Source organism: Lepidochelys kempii, chromosome 11 (assembly GCF_965140265.1).
Source record: "Lepidochelys kempii isolate rLepKem1 chromosome 11, rLepKem1.hap2, whole genome shotgun sequence".
Taxonomy (NCBI): Eukaryota; Metazoa; Chordata; order Testudines; family Cheloniidae; genus Lepidochelys; species Lepidochelys kempii.
This window is the reverse complement of record NC_133266.1, coordinates 56,770,554-56,788,425: the sequence shown is the minus strand read 5'-3', so window position 1 is coordinate 56,788,425 and position 17,872 is coordinate 56,770,554. Positions and strand designations below refer to the sequence as shown.

The 17,872-nt window shown below is 42.2% G+C and overlaps 1 protein-coding gene across 10 annotated transcripts in view; it reads left to right on the top strand.

Moving 5' to 3' along the window:
• Window positions 1-456: 456 nt before the first annotated feature.
• Window positions 457-17,872, top strand: part of ANKRD44 (ankyrin repeat domain 44) — a 215,684-nt gene continuing 198,268 nt past the window's right edge. For 7 of the 10 annotated variants that reach the window (XM_073306276.1, XM_073306275.1, XM_073306269.1 and 4 more), the window contains exon 1: window positions 458-700. In XM_073306276.1, coding sequence (XP_073162377.1) covers window positions 674-700 — 27 coding nt within the window. In that variant the 5' untranslated portion in view covers window positions 458-673. Of the gene's footprint in view, window positions 701-17,872 lie in introns of all 10 variants that reach the window. The other 3 variants (XM_073306271.1, XM_073306273.1, XM_073306274.1) reach the window with 1 other exon arrangement.

Below are 17,872 nucleotides of genomic sequence, written 5' to 3'. Positions count from 1 at the left end.
CAATGTGTACGACTGCTCTAAAGGCTGGAGTTTGAGAACCACAGCTTTGCAGTGTGTTGTGTCTATACACCAAGGTGATAAGTGCCACCTTAACGACTACAGACCGGAAGCTCAGTGAGAGCTGGGCTGGCAGCCAGGCATGCCAAGGGCTGCTCAATGTTATAAGTGCAACATGCTGGAGAAACAGGCAGGAAGGGAAGGAATTTGGGCAAGGCTGTGACAGGAACAAAGAAAATATTGGCGAGGGGAGGTGCAGCGGGGTGAGGGTAGCCCAGCTGTGAGCAGCAGCAGGAAGCAGCCCTGGTCTTTTTGTGTGTGCGTGCGTGTGTGTGTGTGCGGGGGGGGATGGGGATGGAGAGGGATGCTCTGGGGGAGATGCGAGCAGTAGGAGGCAGCCTTGTCCTTGCCCAGAGCTGCTCTGTGCGTGTGTTGTGCACGGGGTGATGTCAGTGGCAGCTGGGCTTGTGCAGTCAGTACTTCCTGTATCAGGCAGGCTCGGTTAGCGGCAGGCTCCTGGGCTCCTCCTGACCCCAGCGAGCAGCTGGATTGTCAATTGCAGGTCTCCCAGGCACGGCTGCGTTGAGCTCTCCTCCCCACCCGGCCCGCAACTCCTGAAGCTGGCGGACACCCCCGGACCGCGGAGCTGCATGTGCCCGAGCCGCGCCGAGGGAGAATGGCAGTCCTCAAACTCGCCGACCAGGTAGGAGCCCGGGCAGCCTTGCGGGAGGCTCGGCAAAGCCCCGCGCGGCAGGGAGCCCGCGCTGCGGCGGGCGAGGAGCGGGGCGGAGCGGGGCGGAGCGGGCAGCGGCTACGGCAGCTCCAGCTCGGGGGGGGGGGGGGGGGGGGGGTTTGCTGCTGTGCCGCTCAGCCAAGTGAAGCCGCGTCTTGCGGTGCTCCGCCCGTTTGCGGAGCACAAACACCCTCCCCGCGCTCTGGCCGCTCTGCGATCGCCGGTACTGCGCCGTGCAGCGAGCGCCATTCGGGCGTGTGTCTGTCTGTCTGTCTGTCTGGTCTCCGGGCGACGCGCTCAGAGAAGCGGGAGGAGGGCTAATAAGGCTATTTTGCCTGAGGCTAATAATGTACTGCGTTACTAGTCAGTCGAGTTTTGCATTGTGTGGGGAAAACAGGCAAATGTCAAAATGCCAGGAAGAAAGGCGCTGTTTGTCTTTCAGATGAATCGATTAGGGGATTTGTCACTGAACCAGCCATCTAGAACAGCCCAGTTATTTTGCATCTTTCTGGTGTTTGTTGGTTTGGCATTCCATTCTGCCGCAGCCTAGACCTGTTTCCATTTAAATCAGTGAAATATTGTGGCTCAAGGTAGATTTCAGTGTGTTTCAGTGTCACTCAGAGACAAGAGGCAGATGAGAAATGTTAGAACATTTACTTTAATGAACTAGTTGCATTTTCTCATCAGTCCAGCGTTGGAATTAATTAATTAATCGTTGCTTAAACTAATGTTTTAATTTGCCTCTTCCTCCCGATGAATATTAACACTTTGCAACTGCGTGCATGGTTGCTATTTGGCTGTTCAAACACTGTCAGATTCCTAGTTGCTTTTTAAACAAACCTTCATGTAGGTTTCTTTTAAAAGGTTATTTCACATAAAAAACATAACAAGGGAATTTTTTTAACCATTTAGGTTGTTTGTTTAACCAATAAGAAAAGGAGGACTTGTGGCACCTTAGAGACTAACCAATTTATTTGAGCATAAGCTTTCGTGAGCTACAGCTCACTTCATCGGATGCATACCGTGGAAACTGCAGTAGACATTATATACAATGATATCTACTGCAGTTTCCACGGTGTGCATCCGATGAAGTGAGCTGTAGCTCACGAAAGCTCATGCTCAAATAAATTGGTTAGTCTCTAAGGTGCCACAAGTACTCCTTTTCTTTTTGCAAAGACAGACTAACACGGCTGTTACTCTGAAACCTGTTTAACCAATGATCGTCCTATTTTTGCATTCCTTGTTGTGCACCTAAAACTCCCATTGAAGTCAACTGCTATGCAGGATCAGATTTTAAAGAGCCACAATTTTGTAATGGGCTCCAAGTGCGTGCCCATGTGAATCCCCATTGAAGACAATGGGATTCTGCCTGCATTTTTTCTGCTGGGAGCAGCTTGCAGAATTGGGGCCTATATGTGTAACTTAAGTGAACTTAGTATTCTGTATAGGAAAAATGTTTGACATTCATTCACTTTTGAACATTTTACCCATTGATGAGTTAGAGTTGATATACTATCCAACTTTCAAGTCAAATATGTAGTTTTACAATTCTCAGAGCTGAGGGGTAGGATAAAAATGGATGTTGGCTATTTGTGTAAGGTCTCTAAGGTGTATTAACCTTCTTTTGAGAATTCAGTGCTATTTATTACCATGATACATAGTAATTATTTTTCTACTAGGCCTTCATGTTTAAAGAGTGCATTTTTGGTTTTGTTGCCATAACTGTTTGCACACTATTAGAAAATGGCAATATTCAACTCTCAGCTTATGTTAAAATGTTAAATTTAATAATAGAGCAGCTATAATTTGCATTAAATCACTTCTTACCATTAAAAGAAGTTCAAAAGAATTTTAAAATATTTAGTAAAGTGATAGTATGTTTCCCACAGCCTAATTTATCAACATATTGTACCATCTGTTACACATTTGCTTGTCTTAATCAGCTATTTTTAGTTTAACTTGGTCTGCCTATAATCTGCAGTGTGGGTGTCCTTGGAGTCCAAAACTTTCCTGTTACTTTTAAAATGATCATCAGCAGTTAGGGGTCCTTATTCAAACAACTCCCTTTCCCCTAACACACACACACACATGCCTACACACACACATGTGCATGCATTCTCTCTCTCTCTCATTTTATTTATGTATTTCCAAAGAAACCTTCCACTACAAAATCCTCTACCTGGCATTTGCCTTATAATTAACACCAAATTTTTAAAGGAAAAAATTAGCTACTTTTAAAATAAAATAAACATTGAAAGGCGACTGTATGAATTATAGTAGTCTAAATGCATTTCCATAATTTAACCAAAGACAGTGTTTATAGTTCTGTCTCCTGGCATGTCCCTTGTTACACTCATGTCTTCGGATGTGGTGCTTATAGCAAATGAAGAGAATGTTTCACACCATGAGACTTCATTCTGCTCTGTAGTGCATAGAACAAGTCTCATAAATCAGAAGATTCAGGTGAGATCTGTAAATTGAAAGTGTAGACTGCAGCATAATATTAAAGGCATTTGCACTACAGCTGGTAAAGGAAGTGTAGCATTTCAGTGCTTTCCGTCTAAGTCTGAAATCGTGTTTCATGAGGTCCTTGGAATTAAAGCGCTAAAGGTTTTTAAACCATTGCTAAACCTCCTCAACAAGGATCTTGCTTCATCACTGGTAGTAGAGCGTAAAACTGGTTTGAGCCACGTGGATTGCATCTTGTGAAGTCTGTATTGCAACAAAGGGTGCTTGGCGGGGGGAAGGGGGGGAGTCTGGACTTTTTTAAGATTAGTTATTTCTCCTCTTCCCCTCCCACACCTCTAACAATCTCCAAACCTGGTAGATTGATTTATCAGAACTGGCAGGGTGACTTTGCAGTATGCCTTTGCATGGCAGCACACTCTAAATACTCTCTGCTTGCCAGTGTGATGGGTCATGCTTCAGGGCATAGTATGGCAACGCTTCTTATTTTGGGGGATGTCCTCCTGCTGTCCATAGACATACCCATACTCTTCATGCTGGGCTGCTCTGTGACATTTGGTATGGTTGATCACCAGATGTTCCTGTCTCACTTGTATGAGGATATAGGAGTGAATAGAAGTGTTTCAAAATGGTTCAGGGCCTTTTCTTTTTCCTTTCTTTTTTTTTAAAATAAAGATTGAGCCCAGAAAGTTGTTATGAGACACTAGTTCTCCATTTCTAAAGCCCTTGCCTTTAGATTCCCACCAAGGCTCATCCTCTTCCCCATGTTATTCAGTATCTATAACAAAGCCAGTGGGAGGCCTTGCATGACAACATAGGCTGAAGTGCCAGTAGTGTGCAGAGGATGCCAGGTGCTACATCCTCCTTTACATCAACTATTAAGCAGCGCTGTCTCTCAGCTTTTTCCATGCCTACCTGAAATCAGTATCTGGGTGAAGAACAGCTGGCTAAAGCTGAACCCTGTTAAGACTGATGTGATGTTGGTAGGAAGAATGATGCACTTTGAGGCACTTACATGTTTATAACATCCTCCACTGCCTACAATATGTGTCTTCAGATTTAGCTGGTCCACAGGCTACACTGCTCTGGGTGTCCAGACAGCCATGGCAGCAAAACACACCAGCTTTCATCTGTGGCTAGCCAGAAGACTGCATATTGTCCACTCAGATGCAGAAGTGGCACGGTGACTCCTGCATTTGTGATCTCCAGTGTTTATTATGACAACTTATTGTATTTTTAATAATGAAGCCCCACACCCTTTAGCAGCAGCAACGGGTACAAAATGCAGCAGCTTGTCTGTTTAGCAACACAGGTCACCACAATCACATCACCCCAGCTCTTTGTGCTGCATACAGAATCTGGATCAGGTTCTCCATGGGATTGGTTCTGTCTGCCTGAGAGATCTCTTCTCCCTCCATAAGTGTAATTTCCCATAACAACTGCCTTCCTCCGGAACAACGAAACTATGGATCAATAGGGTCCAACAAGGTGGTCTACCTCCAGCGCTGTAAAAATTCGATGATACTTAGTAGCAAGAGCCGAAAGAAGCCACATGCTGGTATGAGGAGTAAAGATAAGTCTTATTTCCGTGACTTAGGTTTTCCTCATTTTTTTTCACATTTGCACCCTCTCGCTCTTGTCCTCTCTCACACACATAGGCAACCAAGCAAACAAAGCAGGCAAACAAAGATAATCATAAACGAATTAATCTATTTTTCATACAGGGTCAGAAAAAATGAAGAGATTGTTCTTGTTTCTATTTTAAGACACTTGAGAAGTGCTTGGATGCTGTGTTGGTGGAACAATAAAGTAGGCCTACTTTATAAGCGGTCTTGGTTGTATTCACATATTTATTTGGTAATAGAGCTTAGTTTAAGACTATATCCTATCTGTTTCTGGTCAAGCAAGTTACATGAGCTCATTTCTGAGTGATGGCAATTGCTAGCTAATCAGCTGGACCACATGGTAGCTTTTTAATCATTTAACCAAAGGAAGTATTTTCAACCCCCATTCACTTGTGGAAGTGAATCTATCAATCTTCCTTCTGTTCCTGGCCCCCCTTTTCCAAAAATTGTATATGAGTGATTGAAGTAGTAAGCTTGAAAAAAAGAACAAACCCTAAATTGAGATTAGACACTTAAGGTTTCAACTTTGCTGACATCTTTGTATGTAGCAGTATTGAGTGACAGTGCTACGTAAGCCTTCCACATCCGTTCCAGATAATTCACTTCTCGTATATGCAGTTTCTTGCATCCCCTACGGTGCATGCCAATTACAACAGGCAGGGTAAGTTTAAGTGCTTTTAGACCTACAGATGAAAAGTGATATTTCAGTACAAAGTGGCATTGCTATTTATTATCTTTCTTCTCCCCATGCACTTTAAGGTCTGACCATTTAGTTTAGTGTTTTATTTTCAGTGCGGGTGTGGCTGTATGTAACGAGCTTATGCATATGAACTAGAGTTCAGCATGAATAAAAAACTAATGTTTTGACAACTGGGTTGTCCTAGACATTCAAACATGGGCTCTGTTCTCCCAACTCAAATCAGGTCATATGTGTGTGTAGGGGGAAAGGGCAAGAAAAAGGGGGTTCAGTACTTCTACGATGTAAGGACTGAGGATGTCCAATCATGCGCATGATGGTATTGGTGTATTTTGATTTTTCCACTTCCTCCAGGTTTCTGAGATACCACTTTCTCCCGTGTGCCATAACCATCAGAAAAGGAATACATTAATGAGCTGGCTCTCTCCTGTGAGCTGCTTTTTAATCAGGTTGTTTGGACTATGCTATCATTTCCTGAAGATGTAGTTTTATCTGCCTGAGCCTGAGCATCACCTACTTGAAAGGGGGTTCTAAAGAGGATGGAGCTCGGCTGTTCTCAGTGGTGGCAGATGACAGAACAAGGAGCAATGGTCTCAGGTTGCAGTGGGGGAAGGTCTAGGTTGGATATTAGGAAAAACTATTTCACTAGGAAGGTGGTGAAGCACTGGAATGGGTTACCTGGGGAGGTGGTGGAATCTCCATCCTTAGAGGTTTTTAAGGCCTGGCTTGACAAAGCCCTGTCTGGGATGATTTAGTTGGGATTGGTCCTACTTTGAGCAGCGGGGTTGGACTAGATGACCTCCTTCCAACCCTAATCTTCTATGATTCTATGACTCTCTGATGATTCTATGTTCTTTGGTGTTCTGAGTAACGAAAGATCAGAGATCTCTTCCAGACCCAAGTCTCCCAAAGTGCAGTCCAATGGGCTGTAGGCAGTCTCTTATTAATTACTCCCAGTCACACTTAACAAGTCTGTTTCTGTATAACTATTTATTTATTTATTGCATTCAGGAAACTTCTTTTTTTTTAATGGAAGTTTTATTTCTGAAAGTGATGGAGATGAGATGTAAATCTTCACCGAGGCTCCTAGAACACAGGTGATTGTTAGTGGGAGTGCTCCACTGAGAGTGTGAAATCCTGAAGAGTATTTCTTTAACTCAAGAAAATTTACACAGCTTGTGGAAAATCATTTTGTCAGAAACGAAATCTTGGTACCTCCTCCGTCTCATTTCTGTACCACCAGCCCAGGACCCCTTTGCAGAGCACTAGTAATAACAGTGCAGAAAGGGTCTGTAGTTGGTAACGTTTCTTCCTATTAAGTTAGAGGATGCATTTAGCTTACTGTGTTTGATTTGGGATGTCAGTTTTTTGCCTGCTGAGGGTTTGTGTTAGCACTGCTTAAGCAAGAGTTACCTTACCATGCTATTTCTGAATGTAAGGGTCAGTCCAGAAACTCCTGCTTCTGTTAACTCGCTCGGGGTGTGGTGGGAGTGGGGGTGGGGGAGAAGTGCTTCAAAAAACATCCTGTTTGTGGGTGTTCTTCAGATGTTGACGTAAGCCCTTCTGTGCCGAATTGTTGGGTACAGCTACGTGCATTTGTGCTGACTGCTCCACTCCCTCTTCGATTTATAAATATTCTCAACATCCTTTAAACTAAGATTATTCCCTTTAAAATGTGCATAAAAGGGCTGCCCAGCTGCCTCTTTCTAAAGGGCCATAGTACCTAGTGCTCCAATCGTGCACCACTCAGGTGAATGGGAGTTTTGCTGTTGACTTATGTGGAACCAGGAGCAGGCTGTCGGTCCTTGTTGACTCCAAGGAGCCCAAAGGAGTCTTTCCCATGAGCTCAAGTCCTGTGTGAACAAGACAACAGAAATATTTCTAAATTACACTCTTATCACATGCATCTTTTCAATTGTATTTTTAAAAAGTAACGGAACCTGAATGTGTGTGTGTGTTTTTACAGGGCTGCCATCCACTTAGAAATCATCAATCTGTCTGAAAACATTTACCTGCTATAGCTGAAAGTAACTCATAAGGTGACGAACTGAAAGAAACTGAGACTGTTTCTCTAGGCAGTGTTTTAATATGTTTACTTCATGTGTTTGGCAGCACTTTGCAGACAGTCAGTTTAATTTTCTCCTCTCTGTAGTCAGTTTACCCTAAAGTGTGTCAGTCTGGCATGCATCAATGGGGGGAAGTATAGGATGGAGAGAAACTTTTTATTTTAAAATGGGCACATGTGATGGTAAAATCACAGAAAATGGCTGGTGGACTCCTGGGGAGGATAAGTGCCTGAAAGTTCTCTTTGGCCTATGTTACACAGGTCAGAGAAGATCATCAAAATGGTCCCTTCTGACTTTATAATCTATGAATTGAAAAACAGCTTGAGATTTTTAAAATGTTGTCATTATAAACTAAGGTAACTGTAGAACAGGGGAATAATTCACATCAACAGGTATATGGCCACTCATTCTGGTAAATAAATGAATAAATAAAATAATTGAAATAATTAACCCTGCGCATGCACCACAGCAGCTATTGCTTCCTTTGGTCGAGCTATTCCTAGCCACACACTATCCACAGAAATTGTGGAAATGTATTCACATATTTTAAAGAAAAAGTACATTTAAAAAAACCAAAACCCTGGCATTTCTCCCTCTTGTTCACATCTCTTGGCACCCTGGTCAGAGCTCTAGTGTAGACTGGCCACCAGCTTTTGAAATATTACATTGTCCAACCATACTCAGAGAAGGAAATAAGGTCTAGTGTAGACAAGGCCAGCGAGATACAGGGTCAGGAAGAGGCTTGCTTTCTTGGCTGAGATTTCTGCAACAGGTAACTTTGTTGCTGGTTTTGTCATCTGTGTTCAAGTAAATGAGACATGTGCACGTGCTCTAAAAAAATGTAGACAAGGAAATATTCAGAGTCTGTTTGTCTGCAGATTTCTCTTCCAATGGGAAAGTGACACAGTCCTAAAGTCCCAAGAAGTGCGATGGCGCCATAAAGGGGAAATACAGTAAGTCTTTGCTATGGATGTGTTAAGTGCCTGGGAAACTCCGGGTATATGTCATGTTAGAACATTGCTCTTTCTTGAATAACTATCAGCAAAACCTCATATTTCTTTATACACTTGAGGTATGGTATTTTATCTCTGCAGGACATTCACCTTCTGACCTATTCCTGCTCAACTATTAAAATATGATTTGGTTGTCATGACTGTGTTTAATAGAGACATGTGCTATGTAGTGTGGGGCACGTATTTGCCTACTGGATTGGCTCTCTAGGAAACCTTTTTTTTTTTTTTTCTTACTGCATCCTAAAAATTAGGCCTGACCTGGTGGTAAAAATGCCTCAGCTGGGGCCCCCCTGTTGCTGCCAGTGGTACAGCTGTGCTGTTTGCTGGTGCCATCATTCTCTTGGCGTTGTTCAAGGGTTGGTGCAGCTCCACCGGCCCTAGCAATGATAGAAATGCTGCTGTAGACCAGGTGTAGGTGTCTTCAGCTTTGTGGCAAATCACTGAATTGCAATTGATTGAGAAACGGGCAAGTTAAGGTTTTGACAGCAAGAGAAGTCAGACACTTCCAGAGTCCTACAAAACACCAAGCCTGGAGGCTGTCTCTCCCCATCCTCTCCCCTAAACGAGTGGCAGCAAGGCCTCCTGGCTTCTTCTCAGGAGCAGCCAAGATTCTCTCTCCTCCCTGGAGTGACGGGGTGGTAGCTGAAGGGGTCACCTTGTACTTATACCCTGATTTGCTAGGGTATGTACTTGGGTGGGTGGTTAGGCTGGGCCTGCTGCTCTCTAACCCTCCTGCCACACAACAGAATCCTCTATTGGGGGCAGTGGCCCTTGGGGTAAACACTTTTTTTGAGAGGCCTGGGGTAGTTCATCCTCTCAGAGACATTGGTTCAGGCTGTCTGCAGACTCAGGCAGGTATGGCTGCTTTAATAACATGCACAGTGGGCCATGTTTTCAAGGCTGCTTTTTCTTTTTGCAACCATGAGGGGTAGAAACTTTAACAAAAAATTAATGAACGCTGAGATTCTGATGTAATCACATGGCTCCAGGAGCCTGGGTCCTAGGCACAGACTTCGGCCTTTGTCACATTGAACAGATCTTGGATTTTCTATTCTTGTTTATCTTATTAAATGTGTTGCTTAATACACTGCTACTTATGTTTTATAAAAGTATACCATTAAATATACAGGCTAATGTTGCTGATAGAACTTTAACTTTTGCATTTCCTGAGACTTTTAAATGTTAACACTGCCTCTAGAATGTTCCAGTGACAGAATATTTTTGCACTTATTGAGCTATAGAACTGTTTTTAAATAACATCTCTCTCCAGGAGCATATATTCGACATTTGTCACTTTATTTTCCGGAGATCATAGCCCGTTAAGTTCTCACAGCCACTATCCTATGTCTTAAACTTGGGTTTAATTGCAGTATGTGAAACCTGTGACTACTTACTGTTGGAGCCCTCTTGGCCTGACAATAAATGAGAATGGAAGCACAAAACGTTTAATTTTAAAGGGAGAAGATAATTGTGAACCAATGGACTGAGGTCATCACTGGAGTTTGCATAGTCTTGGCCAATAAATTACAGATAACTGAAAATCTGGAAGAATACTTACTTTTTGGTGAGAAACATTTATATGTATTTTGCTTTTTTAGAAGAAAAAGCAATTCTTAACTATGTACTGGAAACAAACTAGTGGATGTATAGCTAAAAATGGAGACAGTTTACTATGTTTGCACCGTACAATATTGTATGCCCTAGTTTGAAATAAGCTTGTCTGGTTGCTGTTTATACTTCGCATTATTAGCTGGCTTTACATGCAGGAACACATTCTTGTGCTGGAATTATTTGTAATGGCTTGGTTTCTAATTTTAAAAAGGATGCACTGAGAAAATGGCCTTGCAAAGCCTCCACTTCCTCTCTACAGCTGCAAGTTTATGAGGAAGTAAGTAAAACCAAAATGGTTGATTTTTGCGCAAGTTTTGACACGTACCTGACTGAAGCCATTTACTGAGGTAAAGCTTTCAGTTTTTTGCATGGGGGTGTGCTTGTATTTGTGCCTTCCCCCCGCGCTCAACCCCCCCCCCCCAAACAAAACAAAACAAAACAAAATCCCAACACTCAAGCTACTGCATTACATAAATATGAGATCTGTCTGAAGGCCATAGTTGATCTTTTGCATCAAATAATTTCTTAAATCAGCATATAATCCCTAATGACAAATGGTGCAATATTTAGGTACTGCCACTTCTGCTCTGACATTTACTTGTAAATTAATGTGATGTGAGCGATATATTTCCTATGTTGCAGCTTTCGTAACTTTGTTAATTTGATAACAAACTATCTTTTGGCCATGCAAAGCTTTTTTTACTAAAATAACTGGTTAGTAATAAATAGTTGCTCACCAACAACTTAACAGTTTAGTAAAGGCTTTATAGAGCATAACTGCCAACTGAGCACATCTGGCTTGAAGAAATTTTAACTGTAAAAATGTAAAATCAAGTACATTTGTCTTTATGAGGAACCTTTTTTAATTTGGGCAACATGTTGACTCCAGCTTCCTCTTCATTAGAAGGATGGAAACATGAACTTTCACATTTTAAATAAAATTATTTTGGGAAGCGAAACTGCTGTGAACATTCATCAGCCTTTATATGCTTTTGCTTGATTAATAATGCAGTTATTACAGTTCAGAGAGAGAGAGTATACCCAATTTAACGTTCATCTTTGTATATTTCGAGACTAACCTTACAGGCTCCTCATATTACCAAGGTTAAGTGAGTCTTGGCTGTATTCTGAAATCTTACCCTTGGCCCAAGTTGTGCTTTCAATTATGCTGGTGTATATCCAGAGTAACTGTGCTGAATATAATGGAGGCACTTCAGATTTACACTGATATAAATGAGAGCAGCGTCTAGTCCCTTTTCTTGGTTTCTGGGAATAATGGCAATTTGCATTGTCTTGGCATTTTTATTTGATTAAAACTGGACAATCTTCCTCATTTGATTGCAATCATGTTTTTAACCTGTGGAAACTGGTTAGATTGCTCCTGAAGGGCCCGATGCTGCCAGATACTGAGCTCCCTCAATGGCACCCCAGGATGCTGAGCACTTAGTAGGGCTTTGCAGGATTGGCCCCCAGTACTGAAATCACTGGGAGCACTCCATGGGTCTGGTTTCCATGAGTTACATTTACCAATTGCTGACAGTGGGTGCAGTACTGAGTACTGGTTCCGCTGTACACAGTTAAGCTGCAAGTCTGAACCAGGGTTTTCTGAAACGTTGCTGATCAGGGTTTGTCCTGGCCTATGCTTGCAGTTAAACTGCAGGCAATGGAATCAGCGCTGAAACAATTGCTCACACCTATTGTCTTCAACAGGTGATGTTTTGTACTAGTGCAGACCAGGTCATGAAGGATTTGATGTGTAGGCAGGTGACAGAAACTGGTCCTTCAGGCTATTCCATCGGTCAGAAGTTTAACTTGACTCTTCCTATGTTCTTGACAGATCAGCTGGTGTCTTAGCAACTTGGTTTTTAGTTTAAAAATAAAGTTTTTTTGTTTGTGCTATTCATCAGCCTTCGGAGGGAGCCTTTGCTCAGAGATCTGTAATAGGAGTTTTGTTTTCACATGACATGTTAATTTACACAGAAGGGTTAGGTCTAGACTTTCAAACCTGGCTGTCTACAGTTAGACTCATTTCCTCCCTCCTCCCACCCCGAGCTGCTGGGAACCCACAGGGTCCACTGAAGTCAGTGGAAGCTGCAGATGTTTGGCACTTTTGAAAATCAGGCCACTTTTAGTTCCTGATAATGGTTTGTGCCCGTGTTTAACTTTATTCACTGAGTAATCCCATTGCATGAGCCACTGAAGTCTTAAAGCTGTCTAAGCTTGAGACCTTATTCAGGAGCCTAAAAATAGATACATAGGCTTGAGAAATGGGGAAATTCGAAGACAACCCTGGAAGATTTGGCCCTTAACAGTTTTAATCTGATACAGTGTCGTTAGGTGTGTGATAATTTCAAAACTGATAAAAGGAAACACTTTTTCACACATGTATATAATTGCGGAGCTCATTGCCACAGGATGTTAGCAAGATTCAGGGTGTGACTGGGCATTTGCATGAATAACAAAAATACCCAGGTTTGTTAGTTAGTCTTTCTCAAACTTTTTAAGCATTATCGTAGACTCATAGACTTTAAGGTCAGAATGGATCATCTTGATCATTTAGTCTGACCTCCTGCAAATTGCAGGCCACAGAAACTCAACCGCCTGCTCCTGTAATTGACACCTAATCTCTAATAAAATGAGATTGGTATAAACCTTGAAGCATGAAGTTTTATGAGCCTGTCATGGGGGCATATTATTTTACATCTGCCTATTGTGGTGTTCTTGCACCTTCCCCTCCAGCATCTTGTGCTGGCCAATGTCAAGAGACTAGATGGGCTATGGCTCTGATCCAGTCTGGGAATACATGCGATATCAGTATGAGCCCAGTTCAGCAAAGCATTTAACTTCAGACACATGCTTCAGTGCTTTGCTGAATCTGGACCTGTGTTACTTTCCTGTCTTTGAACCCTATCTAGCAACCACCAGTGAAGTCAACAGAAAATATTCCTGTTGATTTCACTGGGCTTTGGATCAAGCTATTTGTCTCAGAAAGATAAATAACGTGACATACTCCGCTTAAAAAAAACTCTTAAAAATATGTGAATGCCAAATAGTATATCTGTGGAGAGAGAAGCCATATATTTACATTGTAAACCATTTGCCTTTTTAAACTTGTTTTAATCTCCAGATGTGGAGACGGAAACAGTGAACTAACTACTTCTAACACAGTCTGCAAAAAGTCTGGCTGGAGGATGGGGACTCAAGGGCTCACATTTTACATAGGTGTATATCACCAGTTTGTAGCAGGGAAAGTAATTTAAGTATTTTACACACCCAGATCTTTAAAGTATTTCAGATATTAGTGTGGAAGTGGATGGCTTTTTTTTAAAAGATGAATTGATAACTGCTTCTTCTTAATCTTATCCAGTAGCAATCTGGCAGCATTATTCTCAACTGTTCATTACAATCACTGACTGAACATGTGAAACTAAATAGAACGTGTAGTATACTCATAGTGCAGTCAGTACAATAAGATATACTGCTCAGTATAGTACTGTGTGCTCCTATGCAGCAGCTCAATACTGCCAATGTCCTTAGTCTTGCATATCTCGCTGGCAAAATTGGTTGTTATTAAGGATATTGACTATTTTTAACTTGTCACCTTTAATATGTTTATTTCCTTCTGTCCGTTTTAGTAGCATTTTCCTTTCAAGGGGTTTCTTGTTCCCTTTTGGGCTGAGCAGTATAGTTTTTATTAGGACTGCTTTGGTTATGGTTCATGATCATAACAATTACACTGCTGTTTTGTTTTATTTGTATAGTCTTTCAACGCTCTGCGGAGGAATGCTGGTGCAAGCAAATGTGGGGGTCTTTTGAAATGCCATTCCCCGAGGGCTAGATTGCGGCCTGGCTTGCATGGCAGCCCAGTTGAGTAGTGGAATGCAAGGTGCCCCCCTCACCACCCAGGTAGCTGGCAAAAGGAAGGAAGTAGCTGTACAGAGAAGAGAGCACTTTTCTACAGAGCTGCTGTGATTCCCTTTTGCAAAGCTGGGCTGGGGGAGAGCCAGGGTGTGAAGTCACCCAAGCACTGGCTAGCATAACTACTAGTGTGCCAAGGGAAGTATGCAGTATTGCCAACCACGAGCACTGAAAGATCCTGAAGAAGGCACGCCCCCTCCCCCCCATCATTCGATTGGTATACAAATCCAGAGGTTTTTAAAAAAAAAAGTGTGTGGGGGAGGGAGGTTCATTGCCTTTTGGCTTTTTGAACCTTCAGGGTACTCTTGGGTCCCATTTTCAAGCTTTTCTCTGCCACCAGGAGAGGTAGAAACTTTTTTTTTTTTTAAATGAAAGCTGAGAGTCTCAAGTAAGCAAAGGACTCTAGGTGGTGGGGCTTCAAGAAAAACACCAAATATTGCAAAATTTGTAACCACACATGAGTTCAGAACAGCAAGTGTCTAGTGTCAGGTGTAGCCTCAGCACAGGGTACTTCGCTTGTGGAGCAAAGGGAGTCCAGAAGGGCTGTACAACAGTGCTGTCCCTTGCTTGAAGATCATGGCAAAACCATGACTTGGCCCCTAACCTCCTGCCTACAAGGCCCAAGATTCAGTGTGTGACTATTCCTCCCCACCCTGTCCCATCTCGCTTGTCTTGCTCCAGATGCCTCCTGTTCTGTGTCATCCAAGATTTAGTTTCTGGGGTGTTTGTGAAAGGATGAGGGAAGTAGTGGATGATGTTTTCCTATTAAACAGAAGGACTGGGAACCTGCAGCGTGCTCCAGACAGCCTTCAGTGAAGACTGAAGACACCCTGGTTTCCCAACTTTATCATCCAAGAGTTGCGCTGTGTAGGCATAGCTCTAACTCTGCACTGGAATATGGGCGGCAAATATCACATTAACATTCCAGCGTGTCTCTGTTTGGTTGGGGTGATGTGGGTGACAGATGTCCTGTTCCTGTTATTGATCTCTAAACCAGCCCCGCTGCATGGGTGATTTTGGACAGAGGTGTTCGGATGTAGAAGCTAGAATACTCTAGTGCTAAAGCTGTTTAGCATTGACCTGCTCATTATATTCTTCAGTTGTGGTTTAACATGTCATGGGGGGAAAATAAAACAGAAGAATAAAAGCCTAAAATATCCCATATTGTTTGTGCGCTTCCAGCTGTTTTAATGTACTCTCCAATATGACACATGCATTCATCTCTAATTTAAAATCGAAAGGGGACTTATTTCCTTATCCGCTCTAGGAAGGTTTTCAAAATGCTGTGCAAACCTAGTAAATACAGTATGCCAGATTCTGTAACCACTGCTTCTGTTTGAGTTGTGCATGCTCACATGAGGTATCCTATTCAATCCTATTCATTCTGAGTTAAAGCCCCAAATGCGGAGAGTTCGTATAGGTTAATGCACCAGGGCACTGGTCCTTTGGGCGTGTGCACGACTCAGCTTGCCCAGGATGTTAAAGGGATTGGGGAACCCCTTTAAGACTTGTTTTTGGGAGAGGGTATTCTCTAGATGGAGTGCATGAGTGAGAGGAGTCATGTGACTGCAGAATGAATTCACAGGCTGCTATGTAAGAAGCACCTGAAATCACTGTGGTGGGAGACCTGCAGGGCGAATGAGATGCTGGGGTGGGCTTGGCACAATGGACTAGGGAGAGGGCCTAGGAAAGGTGGTAGAAAAAGCCTAGATGGAGGTGGCCATGTAGGAAACAGTGAAGCAAAGGTGTGGAGAGGGTAGAGTGGACAGCCACTACAACTACAAAAACTAATTTCCCCTTGCTGATACTCACACCTTCTTGTTAACTGTTTGAAATGTGCCACCTTGATTACATTGGCCTCATTAGCACTACAAAAGTGATTTCCACTCCTTCTTGTCAACTGTTGAGAATAGCTTACTTCCACCTTAATTGAATTGGCTGGTTAGCACTGACCCCCAACTTGGTAAGGCAACGCCCATCTTTTCATATGCTATGTATTTATACTTCTCTACTGTATTTTCCACTCCATGCATCTGATGAAGTGGGTTTTAGCCCACAAAAGCTTACGCCCAAATACATTTGTTAGTCTCTAAGGTACCACAAGGACACCTCATTGTTTTTGCTGATACAGACTAACACGGCTACCACTCTGAGACCTGTTTATATAGAGGTAGTGTCAGACAAACTTGAATTAATTTATACTTGCAGTACCTCTGTGTGATAGGGAAGGATTATCCCCATTTTACACGTGGGAAACTGAGGCATAGAGAAATTAAGTGACTTGCCTAAGGTCACACAGGAAGTAAGTGGCACAGCAAGGAATTGAATCCTGATCTACTGATTCCAGTGCCTTCCTCACTGAATGTTCTTTATTTGTGTTTACTTAATTGGTTGAAGTTAAATCATATCATGTCGTAAGAGGAAAAACAGACAGTTTCATAACAAGGGTTTTAATCTATACACCACCTACATAATTTCCTTAAATAGCTCTTCTGTAATATTTGTAAAATTCATATTGATCCACTATGCTACTAACAAGAATGTGCAATATCATGAAATCATTTCTAAGTTGTTGACTAGTGCTAAGTCTTATTTTGGATGACTCTGCAGTGGATGTCATTATCAGTAGCTAATCCTGATCATGTTAGCTATGGTACAGGCTATACCTCTTCTTTGTTTGGATTTGAGACCTTGTTGACACAAAAACATTAGCTTTGTGAGACTGTCAAGTCTGGAGAAGATAATTGCCAGAATTCTGAAACATATGAATCACATATGTTTATTTTCAATATGTGGGGACATTACTGTGATTTTAGTCTCAGTAGATTATTTGATCTTCCTAGCTAGGTATGTAATGGTTCAGGAGGAGAATGAGATGAATCGTTGTTGTGGTATATAATAAAAAATAAAGATACCTGTGCAAAGTGATTTGAGAAACCTTTTATGTTTTGCTGTTTAACGTAATAGGCTCACAGGTAAATGATTTAATGAAGAAATAATCTCTTCCCCTTTGGTTTCCAGCAGGACAGAAATTTGCTTGTTTTTAGATGGGCTCCCTTGCATATGCTTGCATTGTGTTATGATTATTTCAACCTTAAAAATGATATGCATCCTGTTAAAGAAACAGTTATCAATACACAAGAAGCTGACTGGACAACATTAGCAGCAAGAGATTCAGTGAGCAATGAAATTGGAAACAGCTTTCCCTCCCCTGCTGTGCCTTGTGTAAACTCTGTGCAGCAGAAAATCAGAACTATAGAGTACCATGCAGAGTAGGTATCTCTCAAGCCACGCAGATCTGCTGAGCAGCATAGGATGTACATGCCTGAGTACAAATGAAATGTCCCCATAGAATCCAGAATTGTTCTTGTGTTTTATGCCTATATAATATAGATATTAACAGAGCCTGGGCTGGTTCTGAAAATTTCAGGAGCCTGTAGACATGAGAGTTCTTGATGGTAATGGGTCCAATGGTATTCTTTTGTGTGTTTACAGATTCATCATTTTCCAGCTGTTAGGCTAAAAATATGTCCTGTTCTGGCTATGATAACATTTAGTTTATTCAGTGGTTTGCCATAATAGTACTGGGCTTGCACTGATGACACTTCTTACCTTGAAAGCACTTCACAAATGCAAACTAGTAAATCCTCTCAACAACCCAGCTAGGTAGAGAAGTATTATCCCCAATTTACAGACTGAGACAGAGGTTAATTGACTTGCCTGAAGGCACAGAGAGTCAACATGGG